The following is a 26,925-nucleotide window of genomic DNA, read 5'->3' as shown; positions in this document are numbered from 1 at the left end:
GAAATTAAAATATAATTTATAAGCTTTTTGAGATTAAATAGATCCCTTAGATTTCAGATTATATATTAAAAGATTGACTTATAAAATTAAAAATATAATTGAAATATAAGGATTAGTTACTATTCATTAATATAATATTCAAGTTTTATAAGATTATATTATATAATTGATTTATTATTAAATTTTAAAAAATTAGACCGAAAAATGAGTGGTGTGCGATAAGCCGGGGCCTCAACTCTTATATACGATTACGAAAAGAGCCAAGATGAAATGAAACGAGATGAGATGAGATGAGATGAGATGAATGTCCGATATGGGATTTCTTTTGGTTTTGGGACGGATGGGTGGGTGGATTTTTGATCTTTAACTTTCCGTTTCTGGTTCTGGTTCTGGTTAGGCATTGGGCATTGGGCATTAAGCATTTGTAATTGTATTAGCAATAGCAATAGAGGTAGCGTTGGCACTAGCAATAGGCTTCAGTTTCGATTTGTATTTGTATTCGTACTTATATTGGATACTAATTGAGAGATTATCTTTTTCCTGCAGCTACTTGTTACTTGCTACTACTGCAATGTAAAGTTTTAGGTATAGAATGAGAAGCAGGAGAAGAGAGAGAAAGAAAGAAAGAAAGAAAGAAAGAAAGAAAATGGTGGGTAAGAGAGAGCAGGAGAGAAATAAAGGGAAACTTCCCAAATCAAATACATAATTGATTCTCAAGATAATACCAAATCAGTGTCAATAGATAGACACTGATGATTTTATCGTATATAATTCATATGTAAGCGCTAACAATAATTTGCTATAAATCGTGATAAAAATAATTTCTCAGCCAACATAGCTCTAGCTTATTTCCCTTTATCTTCAATTCGCCCAGCAATATAGCGATAGGTAGTTTCACTTATATACTTCTCCCAAATCCCAAATATACCCAGCCAACTATCTCTCACATAATCCATCATAACATCCTCAATTCATCTGACCATCCTTGATGACAATGCAACTCTTCCATCATTCAACAAAATCCACATATCCTCTAAACATATCAATGAAATCTGGATCCATCTCACACACCCAAGCAGGTTCTTGACGGACATCGGCCTTCAAATTTTCACTCTGCTCATTATCACCGCCATTCCCTGTATCCGATTCCATGGTTCTAGAACCCATCTCATTGATCCATACTGTAGCACTACTTCCACTAGTATATTTAATAGCGTCTTCCGAATCCTTTCCCGTGCTTTCCATACCTCCACGAATCTCATCCTCACCTTCCACATCAATCCTTCTTCTTTTCATCTGAGGCAATACCGGACCATCATTATCCTCGTTCTCATTTTCACTCCACTGCTCATATCCCATCACATTACCATTTTGGAAATCTTTCATCCACGGACTTGACTGCTGACGCTTTGCAGATGGCATACCAACATCAATACTATCAATCTCATCATCTTCTCCTTCATGATATTCTTTTTGCATCTGGCTCATCAATGGACTAGAGAATTGTTGTTCATTGACTTCCTCAGAATTGAATGCCGCAAAGTCAAACACATTATTAGCGAAGCTTGTATTGAGCTTGGGAGTAGCTGGAGCAGTTCGAAGGTTGATAGAATCTTCCAAACCTATCATCGCAGCTTCGAGACTACCAGATGAATCTTCAAATGGGTCATCTGAAAGAGTTTGTTGCTCATTTTTATCTTGCCTAGAGATATCCATGCCCATAGCTGGAGGTGGTAACTGAGTTGCAGAGACAGGAAAACCTTTAGACGCTTGCTTTTCACTGCTTAAAAGAGCAGAAGGAGAAGGAAATTCATACTCATCAGAATCAAAATGTTCCGATTCATTTTTTTGCTCGTCCTTAAAGCCATCAGCATCCATGAATGAAAGATTTGTCATTTGTCCACTTGCATAAGAGAACTTGGTTTGGCCTTTTGGAAGTCGAACAGATGTATCTTTTTGAATACTTGTGTGCAAGTTATGTAATTTGCGATAATCTCTAGGAGCAACATCGGGGTATGTTACTGGAGGCAAAGTTTTCGAAAGATCAATTACTTCAACAACGTCTTGATCCGAACTTGGACCCAACGATTGCATAATCTTAGGTTTCTTGGTCGGCTTCGAGAGCTGTTTGGTACCAGAAGGTTGAGTATTGCTCATATTGGACTTGGTCACAGTCCCCTTAATCTTATCGTCAATCTTCGAAGCTTGAGATTCGGTAATTCCAGTGGAAGACTTCTTTCTCGTAATCTTTCTAGGTTTATCCAAACCTTCCCTACAACACCTGTGCTTGCAGAGCTGACCGTTTTTCAAAGGATTTCCATCACGGCAATGATGATTACAAGCCCATTTTCCATTTTCCATCTTCACAGGCTCTAGTTCGACGATGTCTCCTTTGGCTTTCTTATCCTCTTTGAAATTGCCCAGACTAACTGTATCAATATCAACAAAAGCATCCGAGCCATAATCACTAGAAGCTCGACGTCCACCTTCGATTTGCTTAGCTACTGCGAGCATAGCATCATCATCAATACCATCATCGAATTCATCAGAAGTTCCCATATATTCTGGCTTAGACTTCTTTATGCTCGGCCGCTCAACCATAACTTTCGGAGGAGGAAACTCAGATGCGGGAACATGGTGCTGTAGAACGCAAGATTTCAGAGTACCAACAATCTCATCGCATGCAAGCCAACATTTGATCTCATCATCCGGTGATGAAAGTTCAACAGTAAACTCTTGTTTAGAACCACCATTCGACAACTTTTTGATGTTCATACGCGAGAAATACACCAAAGTACCGCTAGATGTCTCGGCTATGAAGGTTATTGAAGGTATCCTACCGGACCAGTTCGGTACCTTTGCATTCGCATAACCAAGTACAGCATTGACATTAATCTTTGGTTGCTCTCCTACTTTTGAAAAGGCTCTCCCAACAATTTGAGTAGTGAGAGTCAATTGAGGAAATTCAATCAAATTATCCTTCATCTTCTTCCCAAATGGAGGATTCTTTCCCATAACTCTCTCAATCCCTGCCGTATCAAGCCCAGCAAGCTTCTCAACAGTATTGACATTGTTCCCAGCCAGTTTTCGTAAAGAAGCTGGTCCTATTTGAGGAACTTGCCTCAATTGTAAAGATGAATTCTCCCAGTAACCCGCTGTAACACTCCTACAAAGGTCAAGAGCACAACGTACAGAGATTGAATCACAATCCACAGATTTACAATCAACAACACATCGAATCAAGCGTTGAAATCGTTCAAGTATGATATTAGTCTCCATCGCGAACTGTCGGCTGATGACTCGAAAGTCGTTATTCGTTAATGGTTCAATGCCACCTAATTGTACTTGAATCATAAGAAAGATTTTATGACCTGTTGTTGATATATTCTCCTTGATTGGAAACTTCATCATTGGTGATTTGTTGAATTCTCGAAGACTTGATCGTTCGTTCGGCTTCATTCGAAGGTCTTTAAATTCTGCTGCTTGGCATATGGTATTCAAGATTACTTCCGTCTTCGAATGACGAGGAATACTCAATAATAATTTCATCGTTTCAAACTGAACCATGTATCGACTCATAGCAGCACCGTAATCTGTGCACGAAAAATTTACCTCCTTTGTGACCAGCTCATATTCTTGAAGCAGTTTGATGTCTCTCTCACATACCAATTCGAGCTGTTCGTCCGCATCTCTACTAGGAACAATCCCAGAAAATGTGTAATACTTAGGATTCTGTCTCATCCTGACACTCAAAAATGTCCCCCCTAACCAAATCTTGGCTTCATAAGCAGTCTTGATGGTGCGAAGTCCGATTTCCGAGTTGAGATGTTCGATAAGATTCAAGTGTAGCGTACTCTCCAAGATATCTTGACCCGAAATCATCTTTTTGTATCGATCTGCTTTCTCCATTCGAGTCATAATGATTGCAATAGCACTATCATCAAACTGAGGTCTTCCAGCACGGCCTAACATTTGCATAACCTCGAGGTCGGAATACTCAACAAGTCCACTATCTTGAAAGCAAACTGTCCCCTTCAGAACCACAAGATGACAAGGTAAATTGACTCCAACAGCTAATGTCGAAGTACAACATATTACACTGATATCTCCTTTCAGATATGCTGTCTCAATAACACATCTGTCTTGCGCATCAAGACCTGCATGATGATAAGCAACACCGCATCCAACCAACTCTTGTAGATCTTTACTTCCTACCACTGTTCGAATAGTTGGAGCTGGCCAAGCACGGTCAACAACTCTTTGTCGAGTCCAATGTTCTGCTAGAATAGCTGCCGTGCCCTCGCATGATTTTCTTGTGAAGCAAAAAACCATGATAGGCTTCTTACAAGAATATTTTTGAATCAAAGCCGGCAACTTGCCATCAAGGATTTTCTCGAAAGCAAAATCATTTGCACGACTCTCATATCCATGAACATGTTTCCGTAACTTGACAGGTCGAAATTCTTCACCGAACGTTTCTCGATGAGCAGGTAATTGTCGACTGCTTGAATCCCTTCCTAGCCAAGTGGCAATATCATGTCTGGAGCATAAATCCATTAGTGTTTGAAAAGTGCTGCGCCAATAAATATCTACTTACGCATTAGGAACGGTAGCACTCAAAGCAACAAACCGAACACTGGCTCCAATAGAATGCATCCGAGAAACTACAGCCTCAAGAGTGGCCCCTCTAGCGTCTTTAAGGATATGAACCTCATCAATCAAGAAAAGTTTCACCAATTGCAGAAGCTTCTGATAATCCGTCCATTTTCGTGTAATACTATCCCATTTCTCAGGTGTGGTGATAATGATCGATGCGTTCCCTACTCGACTCATTTCGGCATTGCTAGTGTCACCAGTAAGTTCCGCAACAGGTAAATTCAAATGACTAAACTTCTTGGTCCAATCCCTCATACGTTCCGAACAGAGAGATTTAATCGGTGCTTGATATACGATCTTGAACTGTCCAGAACCATAGCTTTCAACTAGCTTACAAATAGCAAGTTCCAGAAGAGCCGTCTTGCCACTTCCAGTAGGAGCAGAGACAACAATATTATTATTGTTCTTATAGATTGGCGCAAAACATTTGGATTGCACAGCATTGAAGATTTCGTACGGGAAGACTTGGCGAAATCGATCCGGAAGTTCATGAGGGGAGATGAGCTGAATTCCGTGTGCCATTGGTGGTCCATTCGCAAAGGGAATAATCTGACGGTCATTTTCAAATTGTCCAGCATTGCCAGGGTATGTCTGAGCAGGCGAGAAACCCGAATGCTCTAAACTATGACCGATCTCCTGCCCTTGAGAGACTCTCGATGATAGAGCATATCTCTCACTCGATGAAACCTGATTCTGAGGTGTATGTGGAGTTTTATACTGGTGTTCAAGCCCCTGCCCTGTGGCTTTTATATTTTGCGAAGGTAAACGGCGATTCGAATTTCGACGTGAACTGACTCTAGCACTAGGACTCGAAACTGAAAGTTCGGAAGGAGAAGAGTTTATGGATGTATTTATGCGTTCAGGAGGTCTATAGGCGAAGGCACCTAAAATAATTAGCCGACATAGTCCGCATCAATTCAAGAAAGCAATGATAAATGGCATACTCAAGTCCATTCTAGTAGACGGTGGTGTAAAAGCCTGTTGGTTCTGCTGCTGAAACTGCTGTGGTCTCTCCAGTTGGGTCTGAAAAATGTTCTGTTTTGGAGGGCTAAGTCCCATAGGTCGGGGCATCGACATTGACGCCTGCGAGATCATATTATTGGCAAGCTGAGTAAGAGGACTCTGTCCTTCACCAACACCAGAATTGGAAAGATGTGCGGGTCTATTTCCAGATTTAGTTTTCAACTCGATATCCTGCAAGATCTGCTGTTTGAAGTGATTATCTGTTCTGGTCAGAATCCTTGGTTCCTTTCGTTCCACGGGAGCCTTGGATTCTGCTTGGCCGCCAACATGAGAAGAAAATCTAGGAAGAGATAAGCGACCTTGCCCATTACCAATACCAGTCGTAGAATATGCAGCGAGTCTTTGCATAGGTTGGGAGAACTCAAACAAAGGACGACTCAAGTACCCCTGAAGTGGATCATGTCCCGGAATATCATACGAAGCTCGCGCATCTGTATTCGGACCAAGAGGCGAAATCCTTTGCCCAGGCTGCCTTGGTCCCGGAGCAAAAGTAAAACCCGCAGAAGTTGGTTCCTCTCTAGGTGCCATCAAATATCCAGTCGATTCATTATGTTCTATGCTGTTATAACGACCTCGCACGTTCAAATCCTGGTCGTATGAACCAGTAATTTGTTGAGTATGTTGCATTGGAGATGGTCCAAAGGCAAATCCTGGTTCTGGGAGTAACTGTTGAGAGTCTTTACCCGTGAAGAAGTTTGTAGAAAATCCTATATCTTTTCCATCTTCATGATGAGGTACACTACCAGATGTATTGCCAACTGCACTATTCATGATTTTCTGGAGATGAGGATCCCAGCCTCTATCCATGGTGACTTTCACTCGACGTGGAGCAAGACTTTGCTTGACTGTTCGTATGTCATCTGAAGCCGTTTCAGGATTGATGATAAATGAAAAAGAGATTGGAAAGGAATAGGAAGTATCAGATAACTCTCTTTTACCATAAGAAAAAATTTCATCAACACATGAGAAATAATGAAATGAAGTGTATGTGTGCGTTGAAGGCAACCATTGATGTTGGTACCCCTCAGTTGTTTAGCGTACTTTCCATTTTTGACCTCACTTCGCTTTATTCTTCACCTACCAACCACGTTGAGATTCTTCACTTTAAAAATCGAGCAAAATATATCGTGCAATGCATGAAATCTTAAGATTGTACTATCAAAAGTCTCAAACCGTGTCAACATCAAGAGGATCTCCTTCTCGTATCTATCACAGGTCAAGCGTCACGTGCCCTTCATCCATTCCCTTCCTTTTCATTGCCTTTTTCGTACAGAAAAATCATTCCAGCTGACTTTCCCTAATCATGTATGTAGTATTTCGCTATCCCATAGGTATCCTATGCGTGTGCTCGCAAAACATCTTTTTTCCCCACCCAGGTATCATTTTCTTCATCTCTACATTTCGTCATGACGCTTCACCCCTTCTTTACCTCTTCACCCAATCCTCAAGTGATCTCTATGGAGTTTCCAACAGTATGAAACCATTGTCGATGCTCGAGAAATCTGGGATGATAAATCGCTCGCTAAAGTGAAGTATGCATTAAAGGACCCCGCTGCAACTCGCGCACTATCAACTTCAACCCCAGTCTATTCAACCTATCCACCCAGAGATCAATCATCCCTCTTGACCTTTCCTCTCGAACTTCCCACCCTCGAATGATGTCTCATAGGCGAACTAGGCCTACTAGTTGATAACGAGGCTCCCGCTCCTGGGCCTTTCAGCCCATTCAATGGATCCAACGTCAAACTTGACCTATCCTCTTCGTACTTTGGCGTAAATCCATTATCAATCGTCGTCTTCTCATAACTCGCGATATTGATTGGTGGAGGTCTATTACGTTTCCTCTCCGGACCGCTGTAGAGCCATGTTGCAAAAAGAACTATCGATGTACCGATAAGGAACTATGAATACATTAGTAACAATTCTCTAAAGTAATTCTCTCCAAAGCCTTACATTGAGTGTAACCTTGAAGTCAAAAAACCAAACGCTGAAGATAAAACTAATAACAATGCTAATACTTGTTGCAAAATTCTTCGCGATATTGTCACTATAATTTATGCAAAGTGCAACGAGAATCCCTCCCAAAGCTTGCATAACAATCGCTGTCCAAACGATCGCATTATAGCCATCAAAGAAACCATTTTTCGCAATTTCCTCTCCATCTTTGAATATCACTCCAAAAATGAATGCTGGAAAGAGAGAATAGAAAGAAAGCTGAACATTCCTCGTCCAGATCGTAACATGAGTCGTGGATTCCTTTAGCACCTTCTCAAAATATACCCCTGTGAGACCTGATATGACCGCCGCGCCCAACACAGCCATAAGACCAATTGAATAATTCATAACTGGTTTGACGAGTCCTTGATCTTCTTGTATTCCCTCATATGTAGCAGATCGTTTCGTAAGACCTTCGGAAACCCCCTCCATGCCACGTTTTGTCAATTCGGCTGCCACTTCCACTGCGCCATTGCCGATTTGTCCCAACTCATGAAAAGAGCGTGGAAAGTAGAACCGGGATTGTGAATCATTCATCGTCGAATAGGCAGACGGGGTACCGCCGGGTAATTGCACAATCGTAACACCAACTGTGAGCAAAACTAGAGCGATCCATCGTTTAGAAGAAAGTGCCCTCCTAAGCAAAACCACACTGAAAATCGCCGTTGTGAGGATCTACATAGCCAAATTAGCGAACAATCATCCCGCACATGCAATAGACAGAACAAACCTTCAATTGATATAAAACCTGAAATTGCACAGCTTCCAAATTGCTCACAGCAATGTATTGTAAGGAATTCTGCAGGGTGTACAGAGTAGCTGGGATAGCCAATTTCCACCCATCTCCAGAGAACACAGACATATACAATTGCTCAAAAAGAACCGTAGCTGGTGTAGAGGGGGGCAACGTTCGTGAAATATCGTACATGGCAATCGTCAAGGAAACAGCCAGCTTCAAGATCTCATTAAGGAAAACCGCGGTTGATGTGAAATATCTATGCCCACCCCCTAATGGCATTATCCTACTATAATGCATTATCTAAAACCATATTAGCCAACCTTCCCCCCAATATATCGTGTCGAAGAAAAAGTAGAAGCATTTCGATCATGTCAACGTACAAGAATGAGGGCCGAGTTTTGAAAAGTAAGCTGTGAAAAGTATTAGCATACGTACATTCCTCAAAGTCATCAAAGTAGATCCTCACTGAAATAAGAGAAACATGCTTCATCGACGCCCCCATCCAACTCTGCGACGCGTCGTCTATCGCCATCGCGCTCAAGATTATACTGCTCTTGTTCTATGTGCCCAAACCGCGGGGGTGGATCTCCTCTCTCTAGGTATCCTCCCTCTAGGTATCCTCAATAATCTTATCTCTCAAAATATGAATAATATCGTTAGAAGTAAAATAAAATTGATCATGAATAAGCAAAAGCCTTTAAGTGCAAGGCAAACAGTGAGGTCAATGATGTAAAGGAAAGGAAGTAAATTTGGTCTTGTTAGAAGAGCGACGATCTAATGTTCTAGCTAGATATTTCTTGACCCTGTTCATTGGTTTGCCCTGCTGTGCTTGCTTTGCTTTGCTTTGCTTTGCTTTGCTTTGCTTTGCTTTCCTTTCCTTTCCAGATGTTCAAAATTCAAGATTCTTGGTTGTACAAATCAACCAATCATCATCAGGATGCAGCAAGCTCTCTCCTGTAAATCCACCACCACATTGACAAGCTGATCAAACTTGTACAGTGTGGAGATTTACATGCCCTTGTCCTCTCCAATTTTATGAGGATCCATATTCACCAAAGTAGAATTTTGGTTTCTAATTTCAGAGTTGATCAGCTATCATCTAACAATTCACGATAATATCTACATTGAAGAACTAATAAAGTATCAAATTAATCAATTAATGAATTCCATCTCATCTCATCTCTCCCCATCCCATCTCATCTCTCTCCATCCCATCCCATCCTTAAACAATCACAAACAACCACCCACTGTCAAACCAGCTCAAAAAGATTTTTCCCAATAAAAAGTTTAAACCACATCTCCAAATTCAATGACAACATATGTCTCACCATCACCCACCTGGGCATCCCCAGATCTCCAGATCAATCCAAAGATCCCACAAACAGAATCACCTCACCACGCACAAACAGCACCTAATTAGCTAGTTGGCTAGTTTTCATACCTAAACCCCAATCCAATATATTGCATGTACCAGCCCACCATCCCACCAAACCCAACTTTAAAGAGTAGATGCGAGTGAGTACTGTACTGTAGTTTGGATACATAGGTAAATAATACCATATACATACAGCATTCAATTAAATTATATTTACATTTACATTTACATTTACATACCAACATTCCCACACTGTGCACACAAACACAGACATACAAACAAACACACACACTTCTCATCCCCAAATCTTCCTTCCTCTCTCCTCTCTCCTCTCTCCTCTCCTCCCTGCCCCCCTCCATCTATCCATCTATCTATCCATCCATCCATCCATCCATCCATCCATCCATCCAGTCCTCAACCCAAACCAACCCAAACCCAACATGTCTTCCTCCTCTAACCTCTGACTCGCAACCAAGCCTAAGCCAAACCATCCACCATCCACCATCCATTCACCAACCACCACCCACCACCCCGCTCCCTCCCCCCAAAAACCAGCCTCTTAACCACCAACCCATCACTCATCACACATCACACATCACACACTAATCAGAACCCCATCACCACTAATCCCAAAACAATCCACCCATCATGCATCCAGACTTTTCTACACATCTTACGAGTACATCCATCCATATTCTATCTATACTGTATACTACCTAGGTAAATATTATAATACTAAATACCTACCTACCTACCTACTTACTATACTAACCTCGGAAGTATCCCGCAGCCGAGCTACTCCTGATCACGGAATACCTAGGTACCTACCTCCATGGATGCATAGATACATGGTATTCTACATTTTTTTCGGTGTTCTTAACATTTGACACTTGACATTTGACAATCGCCATTCATATCAACATTACCCTGCCAATTAACCTACCTACCTACCTACCTACCTACCTACCTGATGAAATCAACACATACAAGAATATCCATTCAATTAAAAATATTAAACTTCAATTGCGTTCGAGTCCGAGTTCGATTGTCAACTCTCTATATCATCTATCTATTTATAATATAAACCTTTCTCTCTATCACCACATACCTAGTATACACCTACATCCATCCACCCTTCATCTATCTATTTGTACAAAAACTATCCCCCTCCCAAGCCTCCATCTCCATCCACACCATCTAACGATGTAAATTCCTTCCCACTTCCCCCTTCCCTTCCTATAGAATGTATAAATATAAAAGTAATCAAGAGGGGTATAAGCAAATATAACCCAAACCCATCCATCCATCAATCAATCAATCAATGTAAGATCATGAAAGTAAACAAGACACCCCATCCACATCCACATCCACATCCACATCCACATCCACATCCACATCCACATCCACATCCACATCCACATCCACATCAACATCAACATCTGCCGATCCAAAAATACAAAAATACACACATACATACATACGTACATAAATTCCCCATTCCAATTCCGAAATTCCAAAATTCAATTCGCACCCAGTGATATCTCATAACGACAATAAATATAAAAATTACCCCTCCACCCGCTCCTCAAAATTACAAACCCCAATCCCACTCCTCATCCTATCCCATCCCCATCCTCTTACCCCACGAATCTCACTTTCCCCATACTAGGATTTCTCTTCATCTGATCCTCATTTCTACTCCCCTTCTCCACCACCAAAGAAGTAAATCTCGGATCATGTTGTGGTGGCGTACCCGGCCTCTTAAATTGCGGTACATCAATCGTACTCCCAATACCATTTCCATTTCCCCTAACCTCATTCCTCGAAACCCCTCGACTATTCGTAGGCGTCTCATCGTCTTCAAATTCCTCACTTCCCATACTCAAAAAATCACTCAAATCTGGACTCGGCTGTCCATATTCGCTTCCTATCCCATATCTACCCCCGAATCCCATCTCCTTCCCCTTCATAATCGGCGCATCAAGAATTAATGGCACCTTTTCCGTCCCTGGTCTAATCGTACTCGCCGTACTCGCTTTCGAGAATCTTGATGAAGCTCTATTCCCCGTCGACCTCGGCGGTGATCTACTGACTCCACCTTCCGCTCGATGTTCTTCAAGAATCTTTTCTCTCATGCGTGCTCTTTTTTGACGTAATGCTTCAAGAAGTGCTTCTTCTTGTTGAGTAACTTGCATCATGCGACCACTAGATGCTGTATGAGTAGAATCCGTTTCGGCATCAATTTCTTTGGGTGATAATGGCGGTGTTGGTTGTTGCTGTTGTGGTGGTGGCGGTGGGATGTATTTTTTGGGCTTGAGAGATGAAGTTGGTCCAGACTCTTGTGAATTTATAGAATCTTGCCTTGTAATACTTGGTGGCATTGGCCATTTAGATAATCCTCCATTCGGCTCCGGAATTGTCAAAAATGCATTTGATTGCTGACTTGTCTTCCTTGTGGATGGTGAAGTTTTCATTGCGGAAGGTCTTCTTGAAAGATTTTTCGTGGTACTTAGGCGACTTTGGAGTGCAGGAGGAATTATTTCGCTCTCGGCATGTGAGGGAGCTTTTCCAATGGATATATTATCACGGGATTTCGATGGTTCGGTGTCAGATAAATCTTCTTCCGAATCAGATGACAATGACAATACGCTGCTTTGTTGTAGGTCCGCACTCGAGAAGACACTTCCTCCGGTTTGTCTTGATGTTTTGGTGTTATGACTAGATATACTTCCGGTACTGGATATACCCAAACTAGAATGACCTGTGCTCTGAGAAATCATACTGTTGCGGAAGTTTCCATTCTTATTCGAACGTACGTTTTTCCACGAAAATGCTTCCTTTTCTCCAGAGCTAGAATGCAAATCTTCCAATCTCCGATGTCCTTCCCGTTTTTCTGAATTTAGTGATCCTGGTTGACGACTATTGCTATTCTCTGACGTGCTGGGGAATAGATTAAAGGTTTCCGGGACGTTCGATTCTGGTATCGCTTTCATATGAGCATTTCTGGTTGATTGTTCATAGTAATCATGTGAGTCGTCGGGGTTAGCATAATTTTGTTTCTGTTCCCTTTGGTCTCTGGACTTGGTTGATAGAATATTTTGCCTTTGTGATTGTAATGATTCTTTCGAAGCGGCTTTGACAAGTCTATTTCGAAGTGAGGTATTTTGCTTGGAAGAATCGTAGGAATTTTGTGATGCTACTGAAGGTCTTCTTTCTGACCTATGAAACAACGAAGATATACCCGCCCTCACTGACTTCTTTCGTTCCGGTGATCCCAAATGATTATCATTCATACTCGATGGACTTTGACCAGCTTGATCCCAAGGATCCACGGAATCGACTTCTAAAAGTGGACTCCTACTAACAACTGGAGTAAGTCCTTTTCGAAGGGCCATATCTCGTGCAGATGATGCAGAAGTTTGTTGTGATATCGCAGCCGGTAACTTTTGTCGATCATAATATGATTTCAAGGTAGATGTAGAATTTTCATTTCTCAATCGATGTGTTGTACTAGAAGTTTCCGTAGCCATATCTTCTCCAAAACGCTGACCCAATGCATTAGATGAAGCCTGTCCTCTCAAATTTGTTTGCCTAGGAAAAACGCCCGATTCCCCATCCCATTGATCATAATCATTACCATCCTGGACCGTCGAATGTGTTGATTCTGATATAGAAATACTAATTCGACTCGATCTAGATCCAGGTCTCCTCCAATCCCCAGAATCGATGGTGCCAGTTCCCAGAATTTCTTCGGCTTTTGATAAGTTCCCGGAAGATATCTTGGATGGTGGTGGAGGTACTTGATATGCTTGTTCTCTACTTGAACTACGCTTGCGCCCAGGAATGGGAAATGAGAATTTTGAAATTCGTCCCATCTTGATGAAGCTCCAATGGATCGGAAGATGGCTGGTAGGTAGAAATTATGTATTCGTAGAGATGGTCGACCTCGGTATCTCTTTTCAAGCTCCAAGGCCTAAGCTATATGTAGTTATATTCTAGAAAATCTCACAATTTCGTGTGCAGCGCACATGCAGGCGCTGTGATGTTATCAAATTGAACCGCCGTTACCGTTTTTCAATGAGCATCGTAGCTTTGGATCGTGAATTAATTGGGAGGGGCTTTGAATTCCGCTAACCAAGCTTGATACCAGGGTTCGTTATACAGTCGGTGTGTATATATATATGTATATGTGTGTGTCTGTGATGTGATGCGATTGCTGACAAGGCTTACAATATAAAGTACTCGCTCGCTATATAGTTATCATGAAGTCGTTGAAGAAAGATGTGAAAGAGATAACGTTTGAAGCAGCTTGAGATGCAATGGTCTCAAGTGCAGAAATGCAAAGAAACAGATAACAAAACAAAAGAGAAAAGATTCCTAGTCTTTCTCGGAAATTTCATTATTTCATAACAATAAAAAAAAAAGTATCTAGGAAGATGGATGTTACAACTTACGGGTTAGTAGGATGAAATTGAATTTGGTCGTGTCAAATCGTAATCTCCATAAAGGCCCATCCTTGATCAATATGGAATGGACCCTGCGCGATAATTGAGGAACCATTTACCAGGATAAATACTTACCAAGCTCCCAGTGGCTCCCAGTGGCTCCCCATGGCTCCCAAGTCCAAGGGATTAAAGTACCAAGTACGGAGAGGACTCCATAGTTGACGATTAAAAAAGACTGGGATTGCTGGGATGGTACATGATCATTGATGATATGTTGTTTAGATTCTTAAATCAGTCGAATCATCTCGTCTGTCGCGAGGGTATAAAGTTTGGTATGAATCCACCTATGGACGAACATGTACACCGGACGGAGGACTACCTAGTAGCGTGTTGAAGAGAATTCGGATGCCGGAAACTCTTCGAGATTGTGCTTCATATATTGAGATCTGTTGGATGGTGGACTTGACGGCCCGTCCGCTTTAAGCCACGGAAGTGGCATAGCGAGTATAGGTAACATCTGGGAATGCATGAAGATTTTCTTATACGCCTACCTAGCTAGCTACATAAACCACGGAGGTAAAACTACATATACGGAGTAGGAGGAAGACGTGGCTGGGAATTTGATTGGAGAGTTTGTGACTTGTATGGTTACGTATATTATGTTACATGTACCATCATACGAATTCCCTCTTGGTACTGACTACTTCAAGCAGGTTGAGTGCACTTTAGACTTCCATATGCTATGCTATTGCTATCTCATGTTGTACGATGGAACTACTCTGTATCGCGTCGGGTACTATCATTGATGAGATCTCGTTAACACCATGATTCGTGAAGGGGGTAAATCCCATCCTATCCCATTCAAAAAGACGAAACCATGTAAAACTTCAAAAGAAGATATCACTTCATCAACAAAAGTAATATCCTGCAATCATAATCTGTATTCACTATTGCCCACTACTTTCCTTCATAACAGATGGCACGATTCAGTGTTTTCGCCTTCCTGCGCCGCCACAGACGACCCTGAACTGTAATTTTCAACTCTAAAATTAAACGAATTCATCTGATCTAACATGATCCATCAAAACTATTGAACCATCTAACTTCATCCCTTCATCCCTTCATCCTCATTTCATCAATCAATCAATCATTCGTATCCCATCAGCAAGTCTTGATTCGACAACTGAAATCAAATCAATTCTTGTCCATCTACCTGTATTATAAACTCCTCGCCAAGTCACTATCTCATACTATATCTTTACCGCAGGCTACCATCTATTCTTCATATTATGTGTTGATAAAGTTGTGAAGAATGGTAGTAAATCCCCCATTTCCCACTTCCCATTTCCCATTCCCCTAGTGTGCACGTATGGCATGTGTATGAATCAGGGAGTGCACATCCCCCAACCTACCCCCAAGCCTATTGCATCCGACCCCCAATTCCAATCTCAAGGTCTCGAGATTAAAGAGTTCCCCGCAAACATACATGTACCCTCACTACATGTACATACAGTACAGTACGATGTACCAGTAGTAGCCAGGTGAATCGTACGTGAATACACCTCAAGAACCACCCCCTTTCTCACCCCTGTCACTCCATCCTAAAAGTCTCACATGATAAGAAAGAGACGTATACTACCATTTGTGATCTCCTTCCTTCAATCCTCTAGATATCACAGCGCGAACCCTCTTTCACTCTATTTTCTATCACATCAAATCACATCACAAGTCACGAGCCTCTTTTACAGGCAACGTCTAATTCCTTGGATTGGGACTCTCAACCCTTCACACCCAGCTTGATCGACAGTCTATCAAAAACCCATCTACCGAGCCTGTCCTGTCTACGAACACTAGAACACACCAACAAACTACTTTAACATCCACCAGTGATCTAAAGACTAAACCTCAAAAGAAAAGAAAAACGCCCAAAGCTAAATCCATCAAAAATGCGTTCATAGCATTCAAATAGTCTCAGCCTAAACCCATCCATATCCAAGGTCTATCCCTCCAAAACACAGCAGAAGCATTTCACATATTCCAATCATTCCACGCTGTGACGCTCGCACCTATTCCCACACTTTCCTTTACCAACCTGACGGTTCAAAAGAAGGAAAAAGAAAGGAATCAAGCAAGAAAGCGAATGACAAGCAGAACTCCTGCCCGTCATTTGGATCTGCCGTCACAGGAGATCAGTATTGCTTTTTTCCCCATCACAAACTAGGTATCCGATCACGTACCTAGTATAGAATTACTTTTTATTCTATTTCAATTTCTAAAAACAGTACCCTGAAAATCTATCCTCCGTACATCTCTTCTTTTTCCTAACCTTCCATTTTCCATGTTTCCATTCTTCCTTTTTTTCCAATATCATCTAGACCCTAAACTCTAAACGGTGACACCGATACCGACTTCGAACACCAGCACTAGCACTAAAACTCATTCCCACATGTTTCCCACGCTTCATTCCACTTGCACCCAACACTAATTCAGGTACCAGAAACTACCTAGATCCTGATCGACTGATAACATCATAACATCACATCTTCCATGAATCATAGCATAATACTAAAATTTCTCCCCATCTCATCCTATGTCACCCTATCTCATCATTTAGTACGGTATCTCTTCATAGTTTCCTATTTCATTCCGTACTCTTCATCCTATCCATATTTCGTGATCGACCTACGTGCCCTTCCTAGTCCAATTCTTGAAACCTCATTCGTTTCACGACAACCAGCAACCATATGTTGCACACGTTACAAATATATACCCAACCTCCCTTGCCTCCTAAGTAAACGTTACTCCGTACACTTAGCTTAGTCAAAAATGTTTGATACACAAAATGAATTAGAATCACAGGTACTACATATAAACATCACATCATGTATGAAACCTCAAGGAAGTCGGATGAATTGAAATGTACAGAAATTATTTTCTTCATATAAGATTGTACATAAAAGACTGATTTATCTTGTGACGACCGAATGCAAAGCTAATCTACATGAAATGGTGCTCAAGCTAGCAAAGAACTATCAATCAATAATAAAACGTTTCATACTCTCCCGAAACATCATCACGAGCATCAGCCAGTATGAATATCGTGCCCATCTTTCTGCCCGACTTCTCGGTAGCAGACTAATGCGAACTATTTGATCTGAGGCTGAAGGGACTAGTCGCTACTAGAGCTGATCGCATTCTCTTGCGAGCACTATCCAACCCTTCATCGCCAGTACGTTTGTTGGGTTGTTGAGGGGTCGTTTGAGCAAGCCCTCTTGGTGATCTTCGCAACGCCTCATTATGCAAGCTTCTCCATGAACTAGGGGTCTGAGTACTGCTTCCTTCACTTCGCAAGCCACTTCTGATTGAACTATCGAGTTGACGAAGACGATGACCGACTGGTGTAAGTTGGGTCTGGTCTAAGGATTTATGAGTCAAATCGGGTTTTGAGATTGCTGTAGCAAACTGTAATGCATTAGAACTTTTCATTCGCTGAGACGAAGAAGAACCCACAGGCTTGGTATGAGAAATGTGTTTAGATGGATCAAACAATTCCATTCGAAGCTTCTTGAGGTCGGAGAATCGAAATGGCACCTTAGAGGACTTTGAACATTTCTTAATGATACCCTCAGTTTTCAAAGACTCAAATTCTTTCTGCGTCTTTTCCAAGTTCCAATCTAGAATCGTGATTAGTGCTGTACAAATGTTCGTTGAAGTGAACCTACTCATGTACTGGCAAAGACCTTCCATATCATTGAAGCCATTCTGTTCAAGATAATACACCATGCGTCTGCGGCCACATAGGGGATACATTTTCTGGAAAAGAATTTCTGGTTCCGACTCTTCTAAAAGACACTCATAACACTCGAAATCCGCGCTGACACTTCCCCTGCTGTAGCCATAGCACTGACTGTGACAAAAGTTCCTACACTTTTCACATTGAATCTTTTTACAAATTAGAGTTTGCAAACGAAGACGAAGGCTGACATACCAAATTCTCGCGGTCATCATCATTAAGACACTGGCACCGTACCTCCTCTACCTCCTCTTCTTCAGACACTTCTCCAACTCCTTTACCATTGAGCTCTTCTAATTCAAGAAATGACGTATGCTTTCCAAAGGTAGCTGACGGGCAGGCGGGTATCGGTTGTGTGTCCGTATCATCAGACCCTTTTGCGTGTCCCTTAATTCATAATCGAATTAGTATATTGACCAAATAAGATATTTTATGTATCGGCAATAACCTACAATTTGATTGATCCATTGCATTGTGCTCTGCTGTGTATCAACGCTCTGTGATAATTGACTTTGTCTCAAGGAAGACTGGCTATTGTCATCGATAATCACGTTTGCCAGTGGTCCTGTGGATTTGAGACCTCTGACCGTTGCGAAAAGTTTTCGATTAGAGGTTGCCATCATATTATTCAATGCGGTTGCTTTTGAAAAGTTGATATCGATGATTGGGGCATCATAGTACTTTATCTCAAGTCTATAAAAGTTAGAATGGTTAGAGAGTCTTGGATATCGCAATGTTGTACCCATGAATACCGTTGCTTGTTTGACCCATGAGAATTCCACAACCATCAGGAAGTATCTGAGATGTTGACGCAGCACGGAATCCTCGATATTCATGCTTAGGGCGCGCATTTTCATTGTACAGCAATTGCATACTCACTTTGCGTCCAACTATATTTATGATCAGAGGATATAGAGTAATACTTGATGGTATGAACTCACCCGATTGGCCTTGAAGATTTCGGGAATTATTCATAACTTGTCGAATCAAGTCCCTTAGTCCCTCCTGTGCCAATCCTAAATTGATGATATTTCCATTCTTGTTCGATAAGGAAGCAGAAATTTGAACATGAGGGGTTTTTTCAACATCTTTGTAAGTGAAGTTTATGGTGAATGCTTCAACAAGCTGTTCCGGGACGACTTCTTTTCGATAAACAGAAAGTTGGAATTTTGCCAAACATTTATCGCTTACAGCATCCCCAACTCCGAACTCCTGAGTGTTGATTAGTTAACCACTGTATAAGAGACTAGAATATGGTACAATACCAGCCAATCGAGAAGTTTTTCTGCGCCAGGGTGACCTGTTCCTCGCACAACGGAATTGAAGGAAACGATTTCATCGCCAGCTTCATTCAGATTGAAGTTCTTGGGGATGTTTGTTCCATTGATAAAAGTTTCATAGGTGAGGTTTGGATCGAAAGCATTGTAGATTCGGGTCTTGTAACAATTACTCGGAAAGAATTTCCTACCAAACACAAACTGGCTGACCTGAGAAGCATTTATTAGCGGGCACAGAAGTAAAAGGGCCCAGGATACACACAGCAGCATTGACACCAATCTTAACTAGCTCGAAACTTTTTTGTTGGTTGAGTACAAGTTCTTGGACTGTCTTAGGAGCTTCGACAGGAGCCTTCGCCTTGCCCTTACCCTTCTGCTTCGTTTTCGTTTGTGGTTTTACCGCTGGTTTGACACGGACAGGACGATCAGGATGTGAGAGTAGCTTTGGTGGCATAATGAAGGGCGCTGATATGGACGATTTCTGGACAATTATGAATGGAGAAAGTTGTACAGAAAACAAGTTGAAGGTGTAATCCAACTTTCAATCAATCACAATTCAACCGTTCATTAAAGCTCTGGCCCTTGCTGGAGCCTGGAATCCCCTCGGGAGAAACTAGGCAAATCCAATTCAAGGCGATGAGGAAGAAAATCGTGGCGAGTAAATGATTGAATACTAGGTAATGGTGGACAAATACTTTGTACGGAAAAGACAATATAAGATGATAGGGAATTCAATCAGAGAAGATATTCAACTCAACATTTTGATGAATGAGGATGGAAATAGTTAGTTGAAAGTGAAGGTGAAAGTGAAAGGTTTGTGTCAAGTTGACGGAGAAGAGAATGACTAAGGAAATGAGGCGAGAAGCAGGTAGGTAGGTAGGTATTATGTGATAATGGGAAGTTACATGTAGACAGAAAGGGAAGGCGCGCACCCCTCACTCTTCTTGACCTCGCCCTCGACCCTCACCCCAAATGATAAGCAGAACCTGAGATGAACTGAGTGTTACCCAGTCCAGTCCGATTACTTCTAGTAGGAATCTGAGGATTCGGAGAGACAAGAAGTAAACCCTCATATCTCATCAATTTGCTGAGATTCTTCGAAACTTCCAAATACTTACTACCTGTCTAGTATACAGATTAAAGATTCGTGAACTGTAGACTGTTACACAGTTTAGCCTCAGACCGTGTTATCATGGTAGATGGCGACAGAATCAATAGGTAGGTATGCCCAAGAATCGGTCAGCAAATGAATCTTAACGTTGTCAATCCATTACTTCGATGGAATCAACATCAACCAGGCAATTCCACGTTTCATACATTTCACCTACTGGCTGGATAGACATGCAGCCCCTTTCATTTTGGGGAACTATGAGTACTTCCAATTCTCAATGATAGGTTGCATTTCCAAACGATTCATCCAGAAGTTCAATTTCAAACAGCCGTCATTCAACACCTGGTCTTGGAATATCATGCGAACTATCTGAATAATCTTGCCATTTTTTCTGGAGTATAATCTCGTTCAGTTCGACAACTTCTCTCCCATTTGATATTGTTTTGGGAATCTATCATGCTAGCACTTGTAGAATCCAATGAGTTCCCTTCATCTACCCGATGCCTTTGAACGACTCTAGGCAGAGTTCACAATATCCCATGCTAGCCTTTGCTTTGACATATAAAACTTTAAGAGTTGACACGCATGGCATCATTAGACTGATTGATATATCGGCTGAATAGACGCTCCCCTGATCCTCTAGTGCCCCTTCTGTGGAGGCCGAACATTTGTAATGTAACAATTTCTGGTTGAGAGCCGCATCAATATCAACCATTCAATAGCCATTTCCCTTGATAGCTATTGTATTGTCTATTTGGTAAATATATCAAGCACTTAGAGGCAGAGCTCATGACCTGAAGACGAAGGGGAATGTGTTGTTGTGTACTTGTAAGCTGACATCCCTAGATACGGAATACCCAGTGTCGTATAATCCTCTTGTGGCGGGCTCGGCACATATTGAAAATTTTTGTCGTGCGGAGTTCTACTTACACACTTGAAGATCGAGTCATTCAAGATGGCTAACTCAGAGTATGATGATTTGCCATGAAAATTATGATAGACATGTTCAAAGCAAGTTGCGCTCGCCTCGGGTAGATACACAGAAGTTCTCCAACTAGAAGATCTCCTTGTTGCCATGGTACCAAGCAAAGAAGGAAAGAAAGAAAATGTCGATATTTCATTGTCCATTTATTTAATACCTACCTAGGTATGTAACAGTGTGTGATCTATCGTAAGTACATATAGAAGACATAGACAGAAAATCTTGCCTCTTTCTCGTGACAACAAGGGGCGCGGAAACCCGAGTATGAAAAGAGGTAGATCGTGAGGCAATGTGGCGACGATACTGTACAGTAAGTACCTGGGTATAAGTAGTATTTCAAGAAAATGATGAGATTCATGAGGACCCCATTTTTTTATGGATATAAATATCTTGGTAATATGTACTCCGTGTCAAGATGTAATCTTAAATATAAATATACTGGAATGAATGAGAATGTGATGTTGACGTTCCATTTCGCTGACTCCGCCTTCCTGTCCTGCCTTTGTAGAATATTACATAAGAGTCAATATCACATACATTCATCAGTACGTAGCTGAGTAGTACCTAGGTATCTACGTACCTACCTACCTATTTGTCGCCATTGTACGGTGAAGGCAACGAATGGATGAGCATTCTTGTCCAGAACCGCTTAATAAAAAAAAGTTTAAACTCGGCGAAACAAACCACATACGAACCGATCTATCTCCACCTTCCACTTTCCATTCACCACCACCCAGTCAGTACACACGCGCTGAGATAAATCTTCGCAGTACTTCATTTCTCTCACACAGAAAAGGACTCATTTCTCCCCTTCTCTTGTACATTCTCTCTCTTTCTCTTTATTTGCAGTAATATAATACTTTCCACTCACCAACTTCATATTGTCTCACCACGGTGCTTCTTCCACGTTGCCCCCGATTTCATACTCTGCAGATTGTCTGTCATCCGTGTCGATTCCATATCTCAAATACCCCCACCACGACTACGATAATACTTTTCAACGTCGATTAATTTGGCTATGTTATCATTGGAATCATAGGGAACTAGGGGTTGTTTTAACGTTGCGATATACTCGCGTTTGGTCAGCCTCATATTAGGAACGCGTACGGCTTACTGGAGAGGGGCAGGCTAGAACTTTTTCTTAAAGTCTCGAACTCATCTGAGCACTCGAATTTCAACGCAATGGATCCTCCTCATAGACCTCAGAGTAAACATCGAACTCTTTCCCAAACTACTCAAATGTCTGGAACACCAAAATTCAAATCAGACGCCTCTCCGAGTCCGTTCAAGTCGAATTCGAAGTTGTTGCAGCATAGTGTCGAGACTCGACATCCAAGTCAGACCGTTTCTTTAGGATGGCAAGATGGAGACGATACAGTTGGACATGCATCGAGATTGCAAGTTGAGTTGGAAGATATTATCGAAACGAAAACTGTTACCACAACCACTACAACCAAGCGATCATATCCTCCAATACTCTTCCAAAATCCTCGACCGCTCGATAGCCTTGACGCAAAGGAATATCCTTTAGCATTCAAACCGACTCCTGCTGAGCTTACCAGTTTTTCATACGAAATTGATGGACGACAAATGGAGTATGAGGAAGATAATTTACGAAGTATTATGCGCGAGGTTCGAATATTTTCATTTTCTTGTACGCTTTTTTGAGATCTACATTACTAATCTTGGAAAATCTCCAGAATTCACAAATCGAATCTCTTCACAATTCCCTTTCACGCTGTCGATCGAAAGAGAATCGAGAACAGTTCAAAGATGGATTGGCTAGAACAGACAGAATGATTAAGCTGGATGCTGAAAGTAGTAACTTGAGAAGAAGGTGTTCGAAATCGAAAGGGACATCCGACTATCGACCCGCCAGCAGACCCAGCAGTTCACAAGCACCAGAAGTTTCCAATAATGAAGTTAAAAATGTAGGCTCGACTGCTCAACCCGAAATTCGACGTCGAAACCTTGGTCTTGGTATGCACCTACCCGAATTGCCAGTAACTCCCGATTTGTCCGAAGTAGAATCGTCTTCAAGAGTTGTTCCTTCGTCAAGCTCTCGATTTCCAACCAATGCATACACCCCTCAATCCGGTCTAAGCCAAAACGATTCGTTCGAGAATTCAGAAAGTCATTCGGAAATTGTCAGTGAAGAAACGTTCAACAACGCAGTTGCTACACCACCAATTGCAGAATCTGATCTTGAGTCGTCCGGTCTTGATACAAACTTCGCACAAGGCCAACGCCCACATTTGAATACTGCAATCGCTCAAAACGCAAGCCTGCCTAGCCCTGGTCTTTCGCCTACTCCAACCTCTCCAGAATTTGATAACGATGATACAGGCGACAATCAGGAGACATTAGATGAGTATTCTATTCAGGCAGCTCAGTCAAGTACGACTCGGGATCGGCATATCAAAGCTACAGGATTGCATTCACAAATTTCTACCGTCATGGATATTGGTTCTATGCTGGACACTTTCGATGCGATGCCAAGCGAATTGAAGACCCTAGTGATGTATCAGCTTGGTAGAAGGTGCTCCAAGAAAACCTTACGGGCTGTTGCGGGTTTCGTAAATCCTGCTTTAATGTGCGATTTCCTTGATGAACTTCCTGCTGAATTAAGCCTACATATCTTGAGTTACCTGGACCATAAAGACCTTTGTCGTGCCGCACAAGTTTCGAAGCGTTGGAGAAATGTTATTGACTCGAACGAGACTGGATGGAAAGAACTCTTTGATCGTGATGGTTTCACACTTCAGCCTGAAGAACTCGATCGAGCAATACGACAAGGTTGGGCATGGCAAGATCCTTATGGACCGGATGGTTACGAAATGAATTTGAGTAGTAAAGACAAACCACTCAATGCGGAAGTAAACACGCCTGGTAGTAGCAGCAAGATTGATTCACTTAGAAGACCTCGGGCTACCATTAAGAGAAAGCGCACTACTGGAACTTCGGGATCGGAACGCGCGAAGAGAAGAGCGACAGGCAATGATGTTTCAACCAAAGTACTAGATCCGGCATCCAGATTTCATAAATCTGAAGGCCCATTAAGCGCTGCTTCTGCTGCTGCATTGGCAGTACCAAATCCCGAATTAGGTCTGCCAGGATTACGAAAACTCCATCTTTTTAAATCCCTATATCGCCGCCACTTTCTTCTTCGGCACAGCTGGACAAATCGTACTGTTGAACCTCATCATATGGCTTTCAAAGCTCATCCATCTCATGTAATCACTTGTCTTCAATTTGATGATGAAAAGATCTTGACAGGTAGTGATGATACATGTATTCATGTCTACGATACTAAAACTGGAGCTCTACGAAAAAAGCTTGAAGGACACGAAGGAGGCGTTTGGGCTTTACAGTATGAAGGAAATGTTCTTGTTTCTGGATCCACTGATCGTTCAGTACGCGTGTGGGATATTGAAAAAGGTCTTTGCACTCAAGTCTTTCATGGTCATACTTCAACTGTACGATGTTTACAAATCCTCATGCCGTCAGAAGCAGGAAAGACAGCAAGTGGTCAATCTATTATGGTTCCTGAGCAACCTCTTATTATTACCGGTTCTCGTGATTCTCAATTACGCGTATGGAAATTACCAGCCCAAGGAGATAAGCGATACATTCAAACTGGACCACCAACTAATGATGCTGATTGCCCTTACTTTGTTCGCGTATTAGCTGGACATACTCATTCAGTTCGTGCTATCGCTGCTCATCAAGATACTTTAGTAAGCGGTAGTTACGACTGTTCAGTGAGAGTATGGAAAATCTCAACTGGTGAAGTTTTGTATCGTTTAACAGGACATACTGCAAAAGTCTATAGTGTTGTTTTAGATCATAAACGCAATAGATGTATCAGTGGTTCTATGGATACATACGTCAAGGTTTGGTGTCTTGAGACTGGTTCTTGTTTATTCACACTTGAAGGTCATACCTCCCTTGTTGGTCTCTTAGATTTACGTGATGAACGTCTGGTCTCGGCAGCTGCAGATTCAACATTGCGAATTTGGGACCCAGAAAGTGGTGTATGCAAGAGCACTTTGAGTGCACATACAGGTGCCATTACATGTTTCCAACATGATGGACAAAAGGTCATCTCTGGATCAGATCGTACTTTGAAAATGTGGGATGTCAAAACTGGTGAATGTATCAAGGACCTTTTAGGTGACTTGAGTGGTGTGTGGCAAGTCAAATTTGATGAAAGAAGATGTGTCGCTGCCGTACAGCGTGATAATTTCACATTTGTCGAGGTTAGTATTCATTCACTTCCAAATTTTCACTTGACTCTTTACTAATAAATTCAATAGGTTCTCGACTTTGGTGCATCACGAGATGGTGTTCCAAAATCCGAACGCGGTCATCGTATTCTGTTACCTAGCATCGACGAAACCGAAAGAATAGTCGAAGTTGCTGATAATGCAAACGCATAAACGAATGTATGAAATTTAAATGACGTCTAATGAAACTTAAACCCGAGAATGTATGAAACAGAATTACTCATATTCATGAAATAATCATCATTCTCATTGGGAAATGGGAAGGGGGAAATGGATGGGAGGTATACCCTAGTTTATTCGGCTGTTATCTTCGCTTTATATTTCTTCACAGTATACGTTTTGGGGTTCAATTCCTCAATCGGGGCGTTTTGGGTTGAAAGGAGGCCGGTCAAATTGGTGCATATAATTTCTTTCTATGCATAGCGAGGAATTCGTCCTTCTCTTTTTCCTTTTTTACGAATTCCCTTGATTTTAGTTTGAGTTCATTTTTTCGTCTCGTCTCGTCTGGTCTTTCCGATGTGCTCTTTTCTTTTTTCCTCGGCAACAGGTGTGAGGTACAAGCGAATTCAACTTCTGGTGTAGACTATCTCTATACATATAGTAGTATGAGCTACGCTGGACTTTGTGTTGTCTGGCTAGGTATTTCTTTCCCGGGGGGTTAAGGAGGCAGGGAGGGAAGGGTAAGGAATGATGCGACCATACCAATTTTATGCTTAGGTGGCGGATGAAAGTCGGGAGGCTAGGGAGTTGAGTGTGGATAAGATTTGGATCGTACAAGTAGATGTTATGGCATAGGACGGATCACGCGTTCATGCACGCATGTCTCACCGGTTCCGATTCCTTGCGATGATTTTGGGGGTTGAGGTGGATGGGGTGGAGGGGGAGACAATGTTTAAGATGCGAAATGCAATCACTCACTCACTTGATTTCAAGCGCATGACTTGAGCTTGGGCTTGAGCTTGAGCTAGTGCGAGTTGTATGGCTATTTTATGATATTAAATTCGGCAAATCATTGCTCAGGGGTGGAGGTGGAAGGGGGGTGCTAGGCGAGGAAAAAAAGTAATTACATACCGTCCAATCAGTCAATTAGTTAATGAATAAGATGATCAAATTATACGTTATGTTCATCGTTCTGATCCGTCTGGGGATCTTGCGGGGGGGACGGGGTGGCCGTTGAAAAATTATACCTATGTATCCTCAGTTTGTCACAGGGCTAGTGCCATGACAAACACGAACACATACG

At 41.8% G+C, this 26,925-nt stretch overlaps 5 protein-coding genes across 5 annotated transcripts; 1 reads left to right on the top strand and 4 right to left on the bottom strand.

Annotated features, from left to right (window-relative positions):
* Positions 1 to 1,008: 1,008 nt before the first annotated feature.
* On the bottom strand, positions 1,009 to 6,486 carry EAE97_005688 (uncharacterized protein; the record flags this gene model as incomplete). Its single annotated transcript, XM_038876200.1, has 3 exons — positions 1,009 to 4,540; positions 4,598 to 5,540; positions 5,601 to 6,486. 3 exons carry the CDS (start codon positions 6,484 to 6,486, stop codon positions 1,009 to 1,011), a joined length of 5,361 nt encoding a protein of 1,786 aa, XP_038732676.1.
* An 803-nt stretch (positions 6,487 to 7,289) lies between these two features.
* On the bottom strand, positions 7,290 to 8,945 carry EAE97_005687 (uncharacterized protein; the record flags this gene model as incomplete). Its single annotated transcript, XM_038876199.1, has 5 exons — positions 7,290 to 7,580; positions 7,633 to 8,349; positions 8,405 to 8,713; positions 8,794 to 8,823; positions 8,880 to 8,945. The coding sequence occupies 5 exons, from the start codon at positions 8,943 to 8,945 to the stop codon at positions 7,290 to 7,292; spliced, it is 1,413 nt and encodes a 470-aa protein (XP_038732675.1).
* A 2,480-nt stretch (positions 8,946 to 11,425) lies between these two features.
* EAE97_005686 (uncharacterized protein) lies at positions 11,426 to 13,663 on the bottom strand (the record flags this gene model as incomplete). Its single annotated transcript, XM_038876198.1, has 1 exon — positions 11,426 to 13,663. One exon carries the CDS (start codon positions 13,661 to 13,663, stop codon positions 11,426 to 11,428), a length of 2,238 nt encoding a protein of 745 aa, XP_038732674.1.
* A 3,705-nt stretch (positions 13,664 to 17,368) lies between these two features.
* Positions 17,369 to 19,757, bottom strand: EAE97_005685 (uncharacterized protein; the record flags this gene model as incomplete). Its single annotated transcript, XM_038876197.1, has 8 exons — positions 17,369 to 17,907; positions 17,956 to 18,175; positions 18,222 to 18,413; positions 18,479 to 18,719; positions 18,769 to 18,916; positions 18,968 to 19,238; positions 19,292 to 19,513; positions 19,566 to 19,757. The coding sequence occupies 8 exons, from the start codon at positions 19,755 to 19,757 to the stop codon at positions 17,369 to 17,371; spliced, it is 2,025 nt and encodes a 674-aa protein (XP_038732673.1).
* A 2,821-nt stretch (positions 19,758 to 22,578) lies between these two features.
* On the top strand, positions 22,579 to 25,835 carry EAE97_005684 (uncharacterized protein; the record flags this gene model as incomplete). The annotated part of the gene is made up of 3 exons (XM_038876196.1): positions 22,579 to 23,028; positions 23,097 to 25,655; positions 25,713 to 25,835. 3 exons carry the CDS (start codon positions 22,579 to 22,581, stop codon positions 25,833 to 25,835), a joined length of 3,132 nt encoding a protein of 1,043 aa, XP_038732672.1.
* Between the last annotated feature and the right edge of the window lie 1,090 nt (positions 25,836 to 26,925).

This window comes from Botrytis byssoidea (assembly GCF_014898295.1).
Source record: "Botrytis byssoidea strain MUCL 94 chromosome Unknown BBYS_010, whole genome shotgun sequence".
NCBI classification, from domain to species: Eukaryota; Fungi; Ascomycota; class Leotiomycetes; order Helotiales; family Sclerotiniaceae; genus Botrytis; species Botrytis byssoidea.
Note: the sequence above shows the minus strand (reverse complement) of the source record. Positions and strands in the feature narration are given on the sequence as shown.